The sequence below is a fragment of the Chlamydotis macqueenii genome, chromosome 12 (genome assembly GCF_036417535.1).
Source record: "Chlamydotis macqueenii isolate bChlMac1 chromosome 12, bChlMac1.mat, whole genome shotgun sequence".
NCBI lineage: Eukaryota > Metazoa > Chordata > Aves > Otidiformes > Otididae > Chlamydotis > Chlamydotis macqueenii.
Window position 1 is genome coordinate 6,918,400 of NC_141567.1, and position 21,931 is coordinate 6,940,330.

The 21,931-nt window shown below is 44.7% G+C and overlaps 1 protein-coding gene across 2 annotated transcripts in view; it reads right to left on the reverse strand.

Moving 5' to 3' along the window:
- Positions 1–4,205: 4,205 nt before the first annotated feature.
- Positions 4,206–21,931, reverse strand: part of SLCO3A1 (solute carrier organic anion transporter family member 3A1) — a 140,969-nt gene continuing 123,243 nt past the window's right edge. For both annotated transcript variants that reach the window (XM_086757445.1, XM_086757444.1), the window contains 5 exons: positions 21,528–21,726; positions 20,484–20,622; positions 16,285–16,460; positions 13,090–13,154; positions 4,206–8,639 (listed from right to left, as the gene is read on the reverse strand). In XM_086757445.1, the coding sequence (XP_086613571.1) occupies positions 8,260–8,639; positions 13,090–13,154; positions 16,285–16,460; positions 20,484–20,622; positions 21,528–21,726 (959 nt within the window). In that variant the 3' untranslated portion in view covers positions 4,206–8,259. The remainder of the gene's footprint in view (positions 8,640–13,089; positions 13,155–16,284; positions 16,461–20,483; positions 20,623–21,527; positions 21,727–21,931) is intronic.

Below are 21,931 nucleotides of genomic sequence, written 5' to 3' on the forward strand. Positions count from 1 at the left end.
ATAGGTGTGACAAATTGCATGAGGTGGTCTCGTTTCTGCAACAAGACAATCAATGTGGAAGCACCCTCCACACACCCAACGGAAGAGTACTTCCACACACCAGCTGCAAACGCTTGTCAGAGAAGTCCTGAGCTTCTGAAGCCTGGAGAAAATCTCACCAGCAACCCAGTTAAGAGATGCATCAGGATATGGAGGGCATGTGGCAGACCAGCCTCAATGAAATGTGTTATTACACCATGGAGAAACACGACAGTGGAGAAGGGAGAGGGTTAAGGAACAAAGTAAATTCCTAATATTCTTATTAGTAAAAAAAAAAAAAAAGCCCCTCAATGTTTGCCAGAGCCATGGAGGGGCTGGCTGATTGAGTTAAGAAAGGAAAACTTCTTTCCCAAACTGCTTTGAATGTTAAACCGTCAAGTTTGCTCAGCTGCAGGGATCTCAGGGGTGGAGAATAACCAGGTTACACAGGCAAGGCATATGCTCCTGATCAACCTCCGCATCAGGAAAACGAGCAAAGAGAAACCAGCCAGACTAACACTTTGCTTTTCCTCCACCATGAATGAAGCATGGCCAAGGACGGGCTGGGCAGGGCTGTTGCTTCTGCTCACCAGCCACTCCGAGTCAAGAGCTGCTCTTCTGTGTATTTAAGTTGCTCCCATTCCCTCTGCTCTGGCTGGTTTCATATGGTGCTTGTGCCTCATCTCCACAGGACAAAAGGAATTTTAAAACACTCTTGCTGCAAACATTTCCCATCAAATGTCATTTATGCATTTCTAGCTCACACGACCCCACATTCCCCACGTTTGGAATGTGATATAAGTACATATAGCAGGGAAAAAAACATTTATCCAGACTGTGTTTGACTTGTATCAAAATCCTAACGAACACCACGTTTATTGTACTTCATTTACATGGTAGTCACGTATAATATAATACAATACAGCGTTCCGTTTGCAGTGGTAGGCACTACGGGTTTTAAAAGGTCACAGCTCTTCCCCTGCTCCCATCCCCACCCTTCCTCCCCATGGACGTGGTACCGAAGCAAACCAAGAGCTCCCTTTTGCTCGAAATGCTGCGCGGCCCCAGCGCTGTTGCACTTTTCCACTGAACTCTGCTCCGAGATGGATCCTTCCCAAAAGGAGATGACGGGAGCCACTTTCACGTGCTAACATGGCCAATCCCAAACTTTGGTGGTCGCAGACCTTTGGCAATCCTTAACATTTGTCAGGGACAGTCACGCGTAGCCTCATCACCGTGCTTTGCACTGAAAACATCGCGAAGGCAACGTGGGGCTACAGACAAGCTACAGACCTCCCAGCACAACTCACAGACCATCTGCCATCAACACGGCACAGTTTTGGTCCCGCTGTGTGTTAAGACTTTAGGAAGATGGCTGTGGGTCTTCAAGAGGGATGATCCTCCTCTGATCTTGCAGCAAGCGTTGTGGGCTTAGAACAGGGGTCACTTCTGCCTTTCAAGTTCACAGAGTTAAGAGTTGTGAGGCACCGAAAACATAGCACTGAGATGCAGTTTACATTGAGGGACAAATGCACTGGTATTTGTGCGATGCTGTACTGCAAAAGAAAAGTGTTTTGAAGGTCTAAGATATACGTGGCAAGGAAAGACGCCTTTTGCTGTCCTACCAACTGGCAATTCAACTGGGAAGAACTAAGATATGTTAGGCCATACGTGACTCTTCGACTCCCGAGACATTGTTGCTTCCGATCTGAGCTGTGCAAACATCGCAACTAAAATTTGCACCACCTGCTTCACCTTCATACCAATTTGTTTTTGTCTGGGTTCATACCCTTCTCGTGTTTGCTCTCAGTAATTACTCAAATGAATGCATTAACTGGCAGGAACACTGCGAGAGGCAAAGAATTTCAAGCATCTGTGAGAGAATATTCCTGGAAAGTGGACTGTGAGTTGGAAGCCAGCACTTTGGCTGTCCTGGAGCAGTGTATGTCCAGCGGCACTCTGCCCACTGGCCTCGAGCAAGGATCCTCTTACTCTCAATTCCTGATCACATACTTTTGGACTAAGTATTTGGACTGATGAGAAAATTCCAGCCCAGGGAACTCTAGGAGCAGAAATATTCCCCATGACTTCCATGTCCAGTCAGAACAAACCAAAACATGTAAATTATAAGCAAGCTTTTCCAAACCCCTCCAGACCACAGACAATATGCAGAAATTACCTTGCAAATACACTAGAGGTATTTACTTGGTTTTCTCAGCAATTCACAAGGCAGAAATAAAAGGGAAAATTATTTTATGAAGTTGCTATAAGTTATTTGCTGGGTTGGACTCGACAAATTTCTTATTGCTTTCTGCCACGTGCAGACACCAACTGTGTGTACAACAAACCCAGCACTACAAGCTGTCAGGGTATTGCTAATTTTTTCCTTCCTGGGGTATGACACTCCGCTCCGCCACACTTAATCTGAAGAAAGTGGTGGAAATGTCACAAACTCATGGCATCCCAAAGACCCCATCCCTGGAGTCACTCCATTCATCAAACAGAGACTGAAGCAAGGTTTTGACAAGTGGAACAGCAGATACACTACATACATCCTACGGTCCCACGCTTGCAGCCATCTAAATGGATTCCTCTGTCCATGTGGCTCCTCCCAAATTCCTTGTGTCCTTTTTGGGACTGAAGGATGCTCACAGCCAAGCAGCTGTGGCAAGACTGATGCTGAAGGAAAAGTGGTCCAAGCTCATATTCTATCAAAGAAAACACCAGTATTGCTTCTGAATTGACAGAGCCTCCTTCTGCTCCACTGGATTCAGGGAGCAGACAATGGTCAAAGATTTTACTTGGGATCACTAGTTAATAAAGAAGTACCTAATGTCTAAGAACTGCTGAAAGGACATTTTTCAGCGAAGCAATCGTATTAAGACTCAGATTGGCTAGAAATGTCAATGGAATGATAGAAAACATAATTTCCAGCCTAGAAGAAATAGATTTAGCATATAAAAGCAGAACAAACGATAATATTGTGAGCATATGTAATACTAAGTGAGACCTGCTGGCATCCCAGGCAAATGTAAATGCCAGTCAATAACTCCGACCACCTCATACTGACTTGGGAGAGCTGAGCTGTGCTTTGCCATGGGGAGGAAGGAAGAGCCGTGGCTGGAGAAAAGAAGGTGACGGTCAGTTTGGAAGAAATGCCCACAAACTGTGGGTCTCGGGGAGGTAGGACATGTAGGTCTACCCAGCAGCACTCAAGGGTGGAGAATTCTTTCAGGGACTCTGGGAAGCTCAGCCACAATGCCTTGGTTGTTCCTCTCCTTCTTGGATCAGTCTCAACCATAAGATAAACAGAGCCCAGCCTGGCTCACGCCAAAGGCTCCCGTCACGTCATTGCCTGTCTTAATAAATTGCTGTCTACGTTCACACCAACTGCATCGTGGCTGCCTGTCTCCTGGAGTTGTTGCCAACAAAAAAGGCGAGTCCCAGCAGCAGCGGCATGGGATGTTGGGAGAGGTGAACTCAGATTTAGGTAAGAAAGTAAAAACTCGTAATGTAACTGGGAACAGGTCAGTATTATTGCTTATATTCAGGGATGCTCTGCCCTACCCACAGAAAAGCTGTGAACTTTACAGGCATTAAGGAGGTGTGGAGAGAGATCAACAACAAACCTGCTTCGGTCTGCAAAGATAGTTCATGTGAAATTAAGGGGATAGATGAGCATGGCTGTGTCTAAAGACAGAGTGGGAATGAGTCTGGAAACCCTTGTGAATAAAGGAAAAAAGCTGCTATCGTATCAGTCCAGTGAAGCATTTGCGTATGTCTTTAATACTGACAATTCCTCATGTCACTTGCCAAGAATAAAACAAGCATCACACCAAGATTGTCCAAGTCTTAAGAAAATACTGAGCCCAACACACCCACCTGTGAGAAACTCTCACATGGCAGCAAGAGCCATGGCTGATTCAGGGGCTAAAGGTTCACAGTGCTGGTAGCCCTCAAGTTGTCTTGGGTTTGCTGCGGACTGAAACTGCTGGTTACGAGATGGAGTCACCTTTCTGTCTCCCAAGACCTCGTCTACTGAGAAAAAAAAAAATGTGTCTGACTGGGACACAAAGGTAAACCTGAAGTACATTGCCTCCTACAGCAACGTGATGAACATAGAACGCTGACAGGCATAGGAAGGATTCAAAATCTCATTCATTCTCTTAATTTTTTGTTGTGTTCCCCCCCCCCCCCCGAAAAAATGTCAATGCATCTCAGCCATTTGGAAATACTCCAATCACTTTCCAAACGTCTGCAGACCATCAATTCAATTCTGAAGCATTCTGAATCACAGCTAACTCAGCTAATTGAAGCTAATTCCTCTCTGCATCTTTCCCTTTTGACCCTCCCAGCAAGGTGAGACCCAACTCAGATGAAGAGCAGCAGAACAGAGTAGTTCAGTGCATTTGGCAGGGATATGGCAGTGTGAGGCCGCTACTGATTGAATTCCCAAGGAATGGAAGGTTTGTCTAGAGAATTCAAGTGATGGCCTTTTCGATCCCACTATATATCCAAGATGTGCTGGGCAAAGTCAGAAGCATGTAGGATTTCAATACGTATAAAAAGAAGGTTCTGAAAATGCATCCCCTTGTTAACAAGGATGCAAAGAAACTGATTCAAAGTGTCATCTGCACCAATTTTAGATTGGGGTCCCCTTTTGATTCCACTGGGACTGTGCCAAGGTGGTATCTGTGCAAGGGAAAGGAAACCCCAACCTGAAGTCATGCAAGGCAACAGGACAATCCCACAGAGACTGCTAAATGTCAAGTAGTTTATTTTTTCCAACACCCCATTCCGTAGCAGACAGCCATGCAGGGAACACAGTCCTTGGAAATGTCAAAGTAACATTTTTGCCAAGACTGAGGTCTCAACCCTGAATTTCAATGCCCTTGAATATGGAGAAAATAATTCCAACATTGGAATTGGACTGCACAGCTCAGACCATGCCCCTGTTTCTGCTCCCAGGAATGGGCATTTTTCTGACTCCATCCTTGTTGTTGTGTCCTGCATGGTTAAGGCAGTTGCGGGATGGAAGCGAAGTGCTGACAGGCGAAGGCCCATACTGCAATTTGGGAAGCCGGAGGATGTCTGAGACCCTTCATTTGTTATTCTCTAACAAAAATGGGGTCGCAGGCAAAATTGGCTTGTGGTTTTGAAATCATATAAAACCAAAGAGCTTGCTGGGATGGATAAAAGTTTTGGTCTGTGTGTTTTCTTTAAACTAAAGCTCTCTTCTTGAATCTGTACCAAAGTACTGACAGTAAAGCCCTTCATATGATGCAAGCATCTGATACATCCTTTAAAAAAAAAAAAAAAAAAAGAAGTGGGATGGGGAGAGAGCTTTTCAAAAGTCACATTATCAAAAGAAACAAAACAACAATCACACAGGAATTTTAAGTTACAGCTTAAAAGTAATGTAAGTAACCCCATTCAACTGTCTCTCCCATACATACCAATAGAAGAGATTAAATGAAAAAAGATAAACAAAAACAAAAATGAAAATGCTCAGTGTCCTGGAATCCTGTTTCTATAACTCCGGTCAAGGAGGACTCTTGACTGTACTGACAAACCACAGCTCTTGAACACCGGCAGTTTGTTTTGCATCATGTCAGCATGCTATTCTCCTTCACCTTGGACATCCAGAGGGGAAAAAAAATGAAATAGTGAAAGGGGTTATAGAATTTCAAGCAATCAGGCTTTTAGAAAGGTTCTATTCTGTGACATTTGTGTTTGAGTCTGAATGCGTGTGTACAGTATAAAATTATGAGCTAACATTTGAAAAGACAGCAGTCTAAGTAATAAATTTGCAGAATGAAGAGAACTGTACAGAATGATTTCAAAGGCTTATACTTGACAATTATACATATTTTATGAGACAGTTATGCACCCTGTGCCTTTTCTAAATTCATTGTTTTATGGATGCAGTATCTCTATTTTAGCAGACAGGATATACTAAACCAATCCAATGGTCTAAAAAGCATCATTTACCATCCAACAGAGCAACGGCACTGCATAGCTTAAAACTCTTTTTTTCCCTTAAACGCCTTCATTAATCAAGTGATTCTTAACATGGCTGAAAACCAAGATTCAAATATCTGCAGTTACAATATTTGTCAAGTATTTGGCACAGTGGAGTTTATTTGATACACCCTTTTTTTTTTTTTGCCCTTATTGTTGCTGAACATATAATGCTGTGCATAAATTACAAACACACATGTAAAGTCAGTCAAGTGGAAGCAATGTGATACCCCACACCCATGTTTCTATGCCTAGATAAGAGCAAAGTCTGCTAAAAAGGTGTTGAACATAAGTGGCAAGTTATCAAGCCTCTGTAATTGTGCCAGCTCTGGGGTGTCCACCGCCAGCAATGGACAAGGACTTGGGGAAGATCAGCCCCTCCGCCAGCTGCATGGAAGTGACGTCCAGCATTCAGTTCAACACGCCAAGTTACTTCTCTAAACATCTGCAAGTTCACAACAGCTTCAAAACACAAACAGAAAAAAAAAAAAAAAAAGAGCTTTTTGATTATGATGCTAACCCTTAAAACCCTTCTGACATTTAGTCCATTAGAAATGGGTCTGGTTCCCGGGGAAAACTCATCAAACACAACCAATTTGTATTGCTTCCCAGCAGGAATGGTTTTGAAAAGAAAAATAGGCATGCAAAATAAGCCTGACCCAATGCTTCTTGAAATCAGATGAAAGCTTCCCTATGATTTTTGCAGGCTGAGATAAGACTGCATTGCAAAAGCAAAGCCAAATCTGCTCCTGCATGGCTGCTTCTTGAGGATCTGAAGGAAAATTTCAGAGGTGCTCAATGCTGGCCAGCCTCTACTCCCACAACCCAGCCTTCCAGAGGAACACTATTTGCACATCTAAGAGCAAAACGTGGCCTCCAGGAGGGGAGATCGTTCCACCTTCCTCACACGGCTTCCACCGAAGTCAGTGGAATTTCTCAGGTGAAAAAAATATCAGTTGTGAGGGCTGCAGGATTAAGTTCCGTATTCCTTTCACCTTGTACACACACACACACGCACACACTTACTTTAAAGAAAACATCCACCACACAATTTCTAGATTGCAAATTATATATATATCTTTAAAAACTGGAGAGAACATAAACAGCCTCTCCATATATATATATATGTATTCATTGAGTCACATAGAATATGAAAAAACTATATTATGTAAATCATATTATCTATAATTCTCCAACTGACAATTGTTTTTATAGAGACACAGTGCATTCGTTCTCTTTTTTAAAAACATATTATGTGTCTTCATTGGCTTGGTAGCATATTAGAATGAAGGCGTATGGATAAAAAACGCAGAGGATTAAACAAACCCCTTGAGTCACATTATGTTTGGGTGAATGAAACAGGATCCTTCCCCAAACTAGCAGAAATAAATCCTCCCTATGGAAAAGTGTCAGCGATTTAAGGGTTAACATAGATTTGAAAATAATTTTTAAAAAATCTTATTAGAGGACTACACAGACAAGTATTTGGAATTCATTCCCCTCTAAAAATGACAGCACGTTTGGCAAGTGTGAGCAAATGCCTCGAACTTTACTGGGTTTGAGAGATCTGAGCACAGCTATTCACAGACCACTGTGAAGCTGCGATCTGCGAATGAGCCTCGCCTGGAAGGACTTGGATACCTCTGACAGCATTGCTCGCCACCTGGAAGGTTTCCAGCAGCTTGCAAGGTATTTATTGTGGCCTCGAGGCTGGTGACAGAGCGGGACTGGTGGAATGACTCCAGCACCGCTCCCCTCTTTGCCATCACAGAGCGCAGTGGGTTTGAACAGCACCCAGACTGGCTGACTCTTCAGCCCACGCTGTGGGGCTCCACGCATCCCCTGCGACCGCAAACGCCTGTTCCAGCATCGCTGTTATCATCTTGCTTTCTCTACGCCTCGCGCCCGAGCCTGTCCGTTTGCCGAGCTCTTGGGTGAACCTCTGCAGATGCCCTCCTCGGAAGCTCGTACTGTCATCAAAGGGGCTGGTACCCAGCCCCAGCGGCTCCCTGCTTCCTCCATCACCCCGCAGGATGTCACAAGTGATCCCATTAGAAGATGCTGTTCTCAAGAATCCCCGCTGGGTCTGACTTTGAGAAAAAGACAAAAGTTTCCTGTGTTGCTGTTGTTATTTTGCAGTTGCGTTTCTTCATTCTTGCTCTCTTGTTTTTATTAAAAAGGACCCTTGTATTATTAATATAGTTCCCCCCTCCACAGTCACTATAAAACAGACTCCATATTTTCACACCACTCGTGATCTTCAAGGTTATAGATAAATTTTGTCCTATGTGATTGATTTTGGGGCACCGAGTCCCGCCCCAGATTGTCTAGGGTGAGAGTAGAGGCAAAAAACTCACTAGTGCTGAGACCACCTTCGTGGTTCTTGATGTATCTTTTATAGTTTTTCCTCAAGCACTGCCAGGTGGTTGTATATAAGATGAACGCAAAAGATTTCAGGGCGATAGCGATACTAACGTACAGGTATCTATAGACCACGTTGTCATACAGCGCGCAGGCTCCTTGCTCGCCACAGAACGTGCTCCAGAACAGACACGTGGAGTCAATTCCAGCCCCGAAGATCAGCGGAGGTGGGATAAAACCTGTCAAAATAAGAGAGACAAATCATGCTTTTATGATCCTTATGATAAAGAGAGAAGACATGACTGCAGGGAATGGAAAGCGAGGATACTTTATCGAGGTTAATGGTCCCAGCTGCAGCCTCTGATTCTAATTTTTTTAAGTTCTAAAGCAACCTAAACAAAGTCTGTGGATGAGTTTTTCGCTTGGACTCAACACTTACGGAAGAGATTCCTGCTGATATCAATATGCAGGAAGGATTTTACTCAAGTTTAAGTGGCTTTTATTAAGCTTCTCGTTCGCCTAATGAGACTGAGTGGAGGGGTAAATGAAAGAGGAGGAAGACAGCCTTGCAGCTTGCTCTCTGTTTAGAAATTAGTAATTCTGCACTCTGGGGCATTCACCTGAAGGATGTCACAGGACTCCAGTTCACCATCTGAAATCAGCTGGGGCACTGATATCTTGTTTTGGACCTTTCCCTGACAGAGGAGAAGGCTTTCTCCCAGTCTAAGGGAAATAAACAACGGCCTCTAATAGACGCCAAAGACTAAATCTGAAAAGAAGGGAAAATTTCAGTGCACCATTAAATGAAGTATCACAGCAGGATTCTCCCACAGCTAACTACTGATGAGCATTTTTCAATCATAGTTGGCAGCAGAGCTGCAATCTTGAAGCAAAGTAATCACTCCAATCTCATTTAACTAATAAAGGCAATGTTTTTCTTCTCTACTTTTCCCCATTCTACAGGGATATTGTAAGGCCCCCTATTTCACGTTGCCCCGACAGTGGTTAGGACGTTCCAGCTCTGCACTCCCCAGCCAGCACACGTGCACTGAGCGTGCAGCACTCAGAAGAAAATGTGGATGTTCTACATAACGGAAACCATTTCTCTCCCTTCTGCTGTATTTATGGGGGGAGGCTGGAAGCAGATAAACCCTGGAAAAACCCCTGATCAATAAAGTCATTGCTGTGGGACAGCAAGCAGAGGAGAGCATTGTATCTATTGGAACCAAACAGCAGGTAGACATGACATACCCTCGACAGTATCGCTCCATCCGTAGGTGCTGTGATGACAGAGACTCTATAAATACACATATAACCAAACAGACACAAGGATTGCAGTTTCTAGACAGAAAAGTGTTTAATCTTGGATCCAGTTTCATCATTAACCTCAATTTTGAGGCTTAAAAAAGCTACCTTCCTTCAGCTTGTCACGAACAAAATAGTGACATTCATGACATGTATCCTAAGACTACAAATAAATTGGTTGTCTTCACTGTTCCCTGTGGTAACCGAGATCTCTTTATTTTTATTTTGTCGATGACGAGAGCTCTGCAGATTTTGTTTGATCTTCCTTACATGTTAATAAATGCAGGCATTAAGAAAGGCTATATGGGCTTTTGGTACTCATTTGAACCAGTCATTAATAGCACAAATGTAGTAAATAAAAACAGATAATACAAAAGCAAGACAATCTTTTTCTTAGAGACACTAGTTCCAGTCATCACATCTAAAAACCTGATTATGTTCTGGAAAAAATGTCAGTGCCAGCTCCCTGTTTGTCATCTCAGTGACTAGAAATTCCAGACTGGGCTGGTTCTGCTTCTAAGTTAAAAGATGCTTTTTTTTTTGTTGAAACCTGTGGACAACCACACACTCAACCTAAAATTTAAAAATTCAGCTGGGATCCTGCCAGAAACAAGCAAAAAGACTATGCTGCTGAATGCGGTTTGTGTGCCCAGTGCTGCCCTGGTGCTGGCCACCGCCTGAGGGGGTAACACCCAGACGTGGCAGTGACCGAGGAGGCAGAAGCCGCGTGCTTTCTGGACTAAGAGAAAACTGCATTTGGATCACAACTTTGAGGTGTGAGCCCCTACTTGTTAACGTGCTGAGAGATGTTGATACAAAGCTTTGGAAATGCACAGGCTGAATCTCAGAGAGAGCTCTCATCCCCACCTGCTGGCTTCAGATGGCTTTCCAGGTTTTCAAGGTAATTTGGCCTGGAAATCGCTCCTCATAAGACTTGAGGAAGGATCTGTTTTTATAGAACCTCAAAAGCTACGCGTATGTGAATGCAGGAATTGATGTGGAAACCTTAAAGAAAAATCTGTGAAAAGCTTTTAGCAACCAGTGAATGTTTCACGTCATTTTTACCAGAGAGGACAAAAGACTCACAGGAATGATTTGGTGACTAGACCCTCTGAGACAAGGGAGTTGAGGGGTTGCACTGCAGATTGGAAAGTCCTTCTGAGACAGAAACACTGTGGTTTTGTCATGTTGGAAGAACAGAGGCAAACAACATAGACTCATAGGAAAAAAAAAAAAAAGGAAATGCCCTGGTAAGTGCAGGTTTTGCTAGGATGCATGGTGAACACCACCGAGGAAGGACGCATCCAGGATCTTACAAGTCTAAACTGCTTTACCATTCCAGACATTTCCATTCAAACCTTTGGCTCCAATGGCATTGCTTTACTCTCTTTTCTGAGAAACTGGAGTAACGCTTTTATATGAAGACACTGTTACACTACCCTCTCACATCAGAATTCCTATGGAATAAGATAATACATCCAGGAGAATTCAACCGTGTTTCATGTCATTACAGTGAATATTAAAGAGATTCAATCATGTTTTACCTCTTACTGTAAAGTGCTGCAAAATTTCTCCTATATATATATTTCATTGTAGAACCTGTAAGACTGTTTGAAAAAGCTGCTTCTGTCTTACTGAGATCTATTAGCTACGATTGCACCTCCGGGTCTCATACCTCCTATATTTAATGCTCTCCTTTGGTTCAAGAAGCAGCTATTATCACTCTCTTCTTAAGTCAAAGCTTAAAGGTGAACTGGAAAGCTTTTAAAATAAATCAGTGAAGCTATTCTCAAACCTCAGGTTGTTAAGGGTAAGATTTGGATACCCTTGCTCATATTGAAAAGTATCTTTCTCTTCATTTTCTCTGGGTTCTAGCTACATTGCTGATATGCTTCAGGATGTATTGTCTTATTTCATGGGAACTCCGTAGTGACAGAACAACATATAAAGATTTGAGGTTAAGTTCTTACTATGCTTTCTTTACTGGAAGAAAAAAAATATCTATTCAACTCAAGCATACACATCTGAGCCTGGTTTTAGAGGAATTCAAGATGCTGCTATCTCAGGAGGCTTCTCTCTTTGGAAAGGAAAAGAGAAAAGAGAGAAAATCTCCCCCCTTAAGTACTTTTTCCTTTGGAAACAGCAGCCCACAGCCATCCTCCTCGTACACTTGCCTGCTGACACTCCACATTCAGCCAGCGAGAGCTGAAGACAGGCCGAAACCCAAGAGCAGCCCCGACAGCTAAAAAAAAATGCTGTCTTTGCAAGGCTTGAACCAGAGCTGACCCAAGCCAACCCAGAAGCTTCCCTTTGAGTTATCAGAGCTCTGGGTTAGATTACTTGATGGAGCTTTCTGTATGACTGCAGCCACTTCACCAAAAGCAATAAAAATCTAACTGGCTTTATCGTAAACTGGTCTGGGACCACCAAGTTCCTTTCTACCAATGGGGAATAAGATGTTACAGAAAAAAAAAAAAAAAAAAGGAAATAAATATTTATTCAAAGCAATGTATGGTACTGTTGGATTTTTGGTCCCATACTTCCTAGTGTCTTGCTGTTGCCTGAGAGATGGCACTACTCTCCAGCTCATTCCTTTGAGACTGGGGAGGGGTCACGCAGGGGAGGTACTGCCCGCGCCCCGCTAAAAAAAATGTAAATTCTATGCCCGCAACATGCAGAAACCCCGTGGATGAGATGGACACACAGTGATGGATCAGAGGATTTTGCCCTGAATCATTGAGATTAATGAGCTGAAATACAAGAGTTTTAAAATAGCAGCCGTCTCTTCAAAAGGGGAAAAAAAACTCCACCCAGAAACAAGAAGCAGGCGAACAACAGCCTGGTGTGTTCCTTTTAATTCATACATGAGAAGCACATCCTGGTCCAGAGGAGCAGCTATATGCATTTTAATGGGATATTAACCCACGGGAGGATACAGGGACTCTGTCTCTTTTTACTGGTTTCCTTTCTGAGAGACCCAAAGCTCACCACATAACACAGGTCCTGTCCCTCAAAGGAGGATGAAAATACATCTCCCTCTACTTCAGCAATATGCAACGCAGCAGTAATTTTGCAAGCTGCTGACATGTTAATAACAGCTACAGAAGAGTAACTGGTTGTGTGGGACCATGACAGAAATGGTCATTTCTCATGCAACACTGCATTTTCTTCCATTAACACAATTCAAACGGCAGGAAAAGTGCCTTCAGGAACCTTGATGTGATATCCATCATAGACAGGGCTCAGACCCCGTTGTGTCAGACCCCACTCATGACAACCACAGTGTTGTACGGAGTAAAAAAATCAACTTTTGCAGGACAAAAATACAGTTTTCCGTGAGGGAGGAAAGAATGGGAGAGAAGGACATGACATTTTCGTACCTACCTAGCAAACGGAGAAGCAGGAAAAGCACCCCCAAAGCGTAAGACTTGAGTTCGGGGCTCACGGTTCTGTAGGGAGGAGGGAGGGAGAGAGTGAAATTGATTCTTGTTGTTCTGCTTTGATTACACACCCTGTGGCCATCCTCTGCTGTCAACCAGGATGCCACTACCACCTCTTCAAAAAGTCATTAATGAAGTTTTTCTTCTCCCTTTGCCTGAACTGCCTACAGCCCCAAAAGTAATTGGGTCGGTGATAGGTTCAGGAATTTAGCTAAGTCATTAATAACAACAGCTAATCTTGTCGTCGGATGGGGAAAAATGAAATTCCCATCCCAGCAAATCATCATTTACAAGCTCCCCATCATGCTTTCAAGGCTCCAGATGTTGTGAATTGGAGGGAGAGAGAACTTTTTGTTCTGAAACTCCCCAGACTACCGGGAACAAGAGAGCGAAGGGAAGATGACGGACCAAAAGGTTCAGCCTGTTAAATCAAACCTCTCAGTGACGACATGCTCAAGATCAGTTTCCATCGGCGTGAGTTTAGCATGCGATTTTTTTATTACGCTGGGAAGACAACAGTTGCATTGCCTTTTGCTACAAACACAACCCACTCTATTGCGTTAGCGTTCTGCTTCAAAGGTGCTTTAAAAAGTAATTCATCACTTTCTAATACGCTTAGCTCAAGGATGCTACTGGCTAAAGTCATCCTCTTGGGGCAGGCTCAGCAAAGCCTTTGGAATTTCAGAAATCATTAATTTGGTCTTAAGTCTCATAATAGCATTTTATTTCCCATAGTACATAAAGGCTAGGAAAGCAGGACAGTGATCCCCATACGAACAGATTCATCACACAGGGGAACTTTAAAGGCCTAAGCTGCCTCTTCCATTAGCTCCTTACAGAGGTCTGCAGGCGGCACTGCCAGTGGCATCCATGGTGGCAGTGGTGGTCCCCTGTGTAAATACATTGGAGGGGCATTAGACAATACCCATAAAACAGCCAGAAACAGCAATAGGTTTTAAGTTAAGAGAAGACCATTCTGATTACCTGCCCTCATCTCACACACTACCCAGGTCACATAACACCATAGCGTGACTCCTGCACGAAGCCTGTGACCTCTGGATGAATTTCAGCAGAGTTCCCAGGCAGACTCTCAGGTTCAATATAAAGCCTTTATGCCAGGAAGTATTTACCCTTGGAAAAACGTTCCAGTGGTTAATGGCTTGGCTCAAATAGGATTCTCCAGTTGGGTGGGAAATGAAGGAAACAGAAGGAGTATTAAAGTTTATTTTATGCAAAAGATAGATTATCATGTGAAATATTCACAGCGGGTTTTTAATCGGTGGTGGTGTTCTTCTGTCCACTTTTTTGTATTTAAGACCAAAGTCAACAGCCATACCTTAGGGTGGAGTAAAAGCAGCCACCTGGAGACATCTCCATTTCTCACTGACTACAGCAGTGAGCAAACGACTTGTCTAGATGAGATGTCTAATTTTTAGACACTGAAGTTCATTTTTAAATTAACCATAGGAGCTGCTGATGCCACTTGTCACTGCCATGGACACCAGGAACACACTCATATGCCAAAACTTTCTTTTAGCAATCCAAGATGTCAGTGGCAAGACAGCATGAGGTGGTATATAGCGAAGATGCCTTCCCTGTACATTTTATTAACTATCAAAGATTCTGAGGGGAGTATAGTTACTAATTTGGATGTGTGAATTGTTTATTTCCTACAGCTGTGAGCTGAATATTTTTAATATTCCCTTTGCTTTTCTTATTCCCTTATATTCTTCTTCTTCCTGGCTGGTGACTGGCTTATCTCATTTGAAGTCCACACTAAGACGTTTCCATTCAGGATCCTACAGGTGCTGGCAGCTCCCTTGAACAAAGAACTCTTCAAACTTCAAATTACTTTTGCCACAATATTTATCATGAGAAATTTGATTTCCCTTTAGCTACTGTAGATGCAAAGAGAGAAACGAACTAGTAGATGGAATATCTCATTTTGTATCCTGCAGGGAGACATGCCCTCACAGAGCTGTTCTGTCCAAGACCACTCAAGAGTGTTTCTAAGACAGATCCTATTGATTGAATTTTATTGGAATTTTCCAGGCAGCAGAATGGATCTGCTATTTATGCCTCTGGTTATTATTCTCAGTAAGTGACAACCCGGAGAGATAAGTAATTCTGGATAAATGTGGGCTTAGATATATGTGTATATCATAAGGTGAAGTGTTCCACGTGTCTGGCAATAACACAAGGTCAGTTATTTGAATAATCTACTTTTGCCCACCCATTCGTATTGGTTCAACTCAGAGATGTCCTTCAGACTTTCAAGTTCTTTCTGTTCTTGGACTTGGTCCAGGGTGAGACAAGCTAAACTCTAGCCAGGGGAGTACCGACCAAAGCTAGGCTTTCCTTTTTCCATGGTTTCTATGATCTCCAGGCCATCTCTAAAGGTATCTTATTAAGCCATTACCTGATGGGAGCACGGGGCTGCAATTCTGCACCCTTCTTGATGCAGCTGTAATGTCCTTACTATCTGAACTGGAAACCGCACATCTGTATTTCCCTTCCCACGCTAATCCCAGCCTTGGTAAGCACAAATCTGCCACCTTTCTTTGCAGCATCCTTGTAGGGATCTTTTCTGTTTGCAAGCCCAGTCCCTCCTTACTCCCATTTTACCAAAGCTGTACTTGAGCAATTCCCGTATTCTCTCTAGCAAGTCAGTACCGTAGGCACAGAACTCGATGGGGCGATGCCACGGATGAACCAGGTGCTACATAGTGAAATAGTGGCTTAGAGATAAAATTATTTAATTAACACTTTAAACAATGGGGATGAAATTCAGGCCGGACTGCTTGGGCTTTCATGTCCCCGGCTCCTGCCTCCATGCAAAGGCAGTAACGTATGAGAAAGCCTGTGCCCATAACTCCTCACTCGCTGAGGAGGTTTAAAATCTTTTGAAAATATGGGCAGCTCTGTCAAGGTGTCTCCACCAGGGAGTGCTTAGTCAAAGGAGGATTCTCTGATGCTCTGACGCTCTGCTTAACCCAAAGATATTTATATGGGGACAAGCAGCCAAAAAGTCAGAGGCCCAGGAGCTGTGTGGGACCCTCTGCTCCCAGCAGTACCCCATGGTCCCCCAGCCCTGCTTCCACCCCAAGAGCTCATGGCATCCTCCCGCCAGCGCTCCTACCTGATGAGTATGATGACTGACGGTGTCTGCGCCATGGCCCCGATCATGCTGCAAACGCACATCACGCAGAGGAATGTCAAGAAGGCCTCTTCGCAGCCGGGACTGGGGCATTTGCCGGGAACAACGGTGGCGTTTTCGGCAGGGACCGAGGTGAGGCACGAACAGCCACTGAGGTTCTGCGGAAGAGCACAGGGGTTCAGGGGAAATGAGAGCCATGGTCCCCACCACCTGCCCTCTGCAAGGAGGGCTTGCCAACAGCAATTCTGAATCCTCTAATGGTCAATTAAGTAACTCCTAAGTGCTTATTTGAGGGAGGTCTGGAAGGGATTTCAGAAGCACGTCAGCTCTGATGCATGCTACCAGGACAGGAAAGCGGTCCCTTGGCTTGTTTCTTTTCTTCTGTTCCTTTCAAGTCTCTCCCATAAATGTCACTGTGACAAAATTATTACCAAGTTATACCCCTTTGGAGGAGAATAAAGAAACGATCTGTGTCTCTGCAACAAGGAAGATCCCCAAATTATGGTCCTAACTACATTCTTATTTACCTCTGTCCTCTGGGCTGTTGCAATTAAACTGAAGTACATCAAGAGCAGGTAAATCTGCAGCCCTGCTGTCGGCTGCAGGTTTGGTGCCTGCTTCCAGCACCCTGAATCCCGGGAAGGAGCCACCCATGATGGGTGCTGTGGCTCACCAAGAGCTGAGCTATCACAGCTCGGTGACACTGACACTGCTGGACTCAAGTGCACTACACGGCTAATAAATGCCATCTGGTTCAGAGGGATTTGTGTGGAGCTAAAAGCTGAAGTCAGGAGAGATAAACTTTATCAATATGTGATCAGAAGGAGGGTGAAATGACTGCATTTTTCTTTGATCTCTCCAGCAAGTGCAGGATGTGAAAAGAAGCTTTGTTTGCTAGTCACAGATTTAGGGATTTCTTTTTTTTTTTTTCCTTATTTTCCAAGTCGCCCTCCTGAATTTCTGAGTGGGAGATATCAGTGCAATTAAGGCGCACAATACTACCAAGAAATCCCTTAACGAATACAGAACGAAACAGTCATAAATGATTCATGGCTTGTCTTCATCAGCCCGCTGGGTTTGCAAGTCACATGTTTGTAAGAGGAGTAATGCCATAAAATAAAACATATTGAAAAGCAGCTATATCTCCTCCCCTTACCCTCTACCACGTTCAAGCAGAAATTCCTTTGCTTTTCCGCTGGGGTCCCCTTAGGACCATACAAAAGCACACTTTCTGGTTCACCGCCTCCGAAGATAAGGATCTGCAGGGATACTGCTCCAGCCTTTCTGACACCAATCTTCTCCTTCTGCATAGGAGTCAAATGATTTTCTTCCAAATAACTGCACAGAGGGCAAGAGAGACTGCACTGCAGAACTCCAGGAGAGCTGGACTAGACTTGCAGGTGCCTCTCTGGCTGGCAAGCAATAATTAACATCACAAATTCCTGGGCTGCGAGTTAGAAACTGCCACCTGAAGCCTTCGAGATGGTGACAATTAGCACCACTGCAGTGGTGTTTGCACAGAGATAACGGGAACTGCTAGTTCCTGGCTCTCACTGTAGTGCATTGCTAGCAACCAGCCTGGACACAGCCCAGCGGATTAAAACCCATCTAAGTCCAGGAAAGTACATACCTGGGACAAAATTCTCATCACGGCAAACACGCAGAACTGGCTGCTTATTGCCCTTGGGCTCTCATCGATGGAGAGAAAGTATCTGTTTCTGGCAATGGTGGGGGAGATTTTTCTCCCACTGGCGCGATTTTACACCTGGTGAACAAACCACGAGGCAGGACCCCACCTCCATTGCCTGAAACTTTGCCCCTCAATCTGCTTTTTCGACCATTTTGCACCAAGGTGCTAGCCCAAAGTGGTGCAAGTAGTTTGTACCAGCTATATCTGCTTGCTTAGTGCTGCCCCTCAGCCTTACCTGGCAGATCTTTGATCTTTTATTTCTGACTGACACGCTATACAACTCTCAGACATCAAACACGGGAACATCAAAGATGGAGTTTTACCTTTGTCCTGTGGAGAGGCAACTTCTTGCTACCTGTGCCAAATTGCTATAGATTCCCTCGTCTGCAACCCCACTGCATTCAACCACACGTTATCCCAGTCTTCCACAGCAGCTTGCATACCCAGATTTTCCATGTGGATGTGAAGCTGCACAGATACAGATTTTCCACCTTTAACAGCATTCTGAGATTGGGGTAATTATCTATGCAAATTACCCATTTTTTAATTGCTTGGTTTTTTAAACCCTGGCTCTGACAAGGAAGGGACAGGCTGGTACTTCAGTGCAAAGCCATGAGATGCCAGCATGGTAATGCCAGGCTGGAATTCATGCGTCTCCAGCCAAAAGGGACACTGAGAAAAGCAATGGGATCAAACAAACAAGATGCACAGTGTAAGGCTTCGTACGCAAGGGTCACACCCAGGAATGGCTTGAAAGAGAAGTTCCTGAGGGTGCCAAAGCTCTGCCTATCAGCACCGATACCCCTACAGCTTTCTTGCACCTCTGCAACCAGCTCAGGAAGAGAAGAAATAGAAAAGAAAAAACTGAGCTACACATTGCTTTTAGAAATTGTTCACAGAGGAAAAGTGGAGAGAGGTAGTCAGAAGTGTCCAATGCAGTAAAGTTAAATAAAGCATTCAGAGAATTTTATGTCCCAGTAAAAAGCAACCCTTGGCTCATCACAAGATATAACATTCACAAGACCCTCTAGACAGGTCATTACTTGGATTATGGGTTTAAAACCTGATTTGGCAATTTGGCTTTGCCTCGGGGCCATTCCATGGCCAAACTGGTCCATAATTCTTGATAATGCCCTTTCCAGAAGATGCTATTGCTTCACTAATTTGTGATCAAAATGTTACTGCAAAAAAACCCACAAAACAAAGTGATAAAAAGAACCCCAAAATGATGACAAAAAGGCAAAATAAGAAAGAATGAGTAAGAGAGGGTGAGGGAGAGCAAGGTTTTTTGCCCAGAGGTTTGCTTTTGCAGAACACAAGGTCAGGCAGCTCCAGACTGAAGGGGCAGAGTTGAATTTTCATTACTCTGCTCCTTCCAGAGGAGCCAGAGCTCAGCTCTGAACCACACAGCAAGAAGGTCGCTCCTTCACTCCAGCCATGGACCACACCGGCTGTCCTCTTGCAAAGGGCTCAGTGAACTGGCGAGACACTATTCCGTGTGCCCTGTACAAGCTGGCTTCTTGTTAAAATGATCGTGTTGCTGTCCCAGGTCCCTGTGACCAGGCTGACCTCCTATGGACTCCACGCAGGCAGTGTGGCAGTGGTCACCACACTCGGCTCGGCCCTAGGCAGGGAGCAAGGATTGCAGGAACCCCACCAGCTCCCACCCACAGGATCAGCAGGCACTCATTTTTAGGGTAATTGAGACGATATTAGCATTTCAGCAGCAAAAAAAAAAAAAAAGGAAAAGCAGGCTTTTAAGATATTGTTAAAAATTCCCCACATCATCTTTATGCAGAGATGGTTTGGTCTTTAAGAGTCTTCTAAAGGAAATAAACTTTTAGATATGAAGAACTGAAAAATGCAGAATGTCTTTGGATGGAGTCTCTGCTCTCTTGACAACTGCTCCTGCTGCTGCCTCAGAGCAAGCAGGGAAAGAGAGAGAAGTAAGAGGAGTGGAAGGAAAGCTTAAACAGGGTGAATAAAACCATGATCTTGTCATATGTGTCTGGGAACCAGATTCAGGAAAAGAGCAAGGGGAAAAAGAATAAAAGGATTGGGCAGGGTGAATCCAGGCAAGTGGATAAAGCAGGGAGATGCGGAGCTGCAGGAGAAGAGAAGCTAGTCCCAGAGTCTGGGCCAGGGAGCTCTTGCAGAAGATCTGGATTCTGCCAGTGGACAACCGTGCAGATCTCCTCTCGTGTTCCTCTGCTTCCACACTGAGGAGAAAGACCAGAGGAGTAAAATGATGGGAAATCCCATCCCGCTCTGTGGGGGACCCTGGCAGACTGCTGCGGAGTCAGCGGGTGTTTCTGCAACAAGAGTGAACACCAACAGCGGCTCAGGCCCACCTGAGGTACGAGGTTAGCTTTTGGGGGTGTAACCACCACTGGCTGTAAATGGCTGCTCTACTGGAGACACATTAACTTCACGCACTCGTGCTCACAAAATCGTTCCTACAGGCGAGAGGTCCCAAGGAAAGCCCACTCACCGTGCTGCTGCAGCCAGCAAAGCAGGCCGACAAGTACGTGACCCCATCTGCCCCGCAGACTGGAGTGAAGGAATCGGTTTGGCATTCACAGTTGTTATTGCAGGGGGAATACGGGTCCAGAGATGAGGTTGGAGTTGAGCTGTAAGAGAAACAGAAATTACATCAGCCATGAGTGTAATGACATCAGCCAGCTTTTCCAATCGGTGCCACACAAAGATGGCTTTGGAGGGGGGTGGTTAGGGCAAACAAATTACTGAAAGCAGTGGGCAGGCTAGCCGGGTCCCAGCTTTAAGAAATCCAGGCTACAGCCTCTCCCTGGGGACAGAAATGCCATGGCCACTATCCCTCTGCAACAGGGAATCTAATGCGAGGCTTGGGCTGCCTTCTTACCCCAACAAGAAGCCCCAAGGAAACCCAAAGACACGCTGTGGAGATTGCTCTGTATTTTTTTAGAACGGTAACTGTGAGGAGCTGAGAGCCTGAAGTTGCCATCTTCTAAAGAGTCCCCACTGCATACTGAGGAGCACCAGAAAAGAAAATACAGAATAACTCTATCCTGTGAATGCTACAGGGCACCGTGTCCCTCATTTCTCCCATGAAAGCGAGGCCGGAGCCACGTATACTCTCTTCTCACCGTATCTGAATTTCCAGGCATCTAAAATGTGGTTCTACAAATTCCCCTCAGGCACTTAAATAAACGTACAAAGCAGAGCATAGCCCTCTCTGCCAGGAGAAACCAGACAGTGCGGTGGACACAGTGCTACGGAGGTGACCACGGGTGCAGAATCAGGTCTGGCACCTTTTGATTCAGTTTGACCGATTTTAGTAAAACTCCATTGTCAGCTGCAGGTACTCAATTCTCACAGTGACAAGTGGCACAAAAATATCCCAAAGTGAGAGCCCCATAGGACACTGCCTTCTATATGCTGTCTCTACATGGCTGCCTAAGGGCCAACGCTACCCGAAGGCTACCCATCAAGGACAATGACATGGCATTTACGTTGGCAAGGCTGTGTGAGACCCTGAAACTCTCTGGGGACTCACTTGTTTCCATAGGGAACAGTAACCCCTGCCACAGGTCCTGTATCGCATCCCAGGAACAGGAAAGACACGTAGCAAGCTGTGGACACCAGGTTCACCAGCATGGCCATCCTGATGGCTCCCAGAGCAGACAGGCTCAGCTTCTTCACCAAGAGGCCACCGAGGAATATGCCCAGACACGCACATGGGATTGCTGTCATCCCTGCAAGAGGAAAAATCATTTAGTAAGAAGTGTGAGTGAGGCTCAGCAAATGACACTATTACAGCAGAGATCTGTGTGCTATCATGGGGAAACCTCTCAATGACCAACTGCTGGAGTAGCACTGTTGTTGTTTAACCGCAGTCGGCAACTAAGCACCATGCAGCCGCTTGCTCACTCCTTGAGGTTGCCCAGAAAGAGACGAATG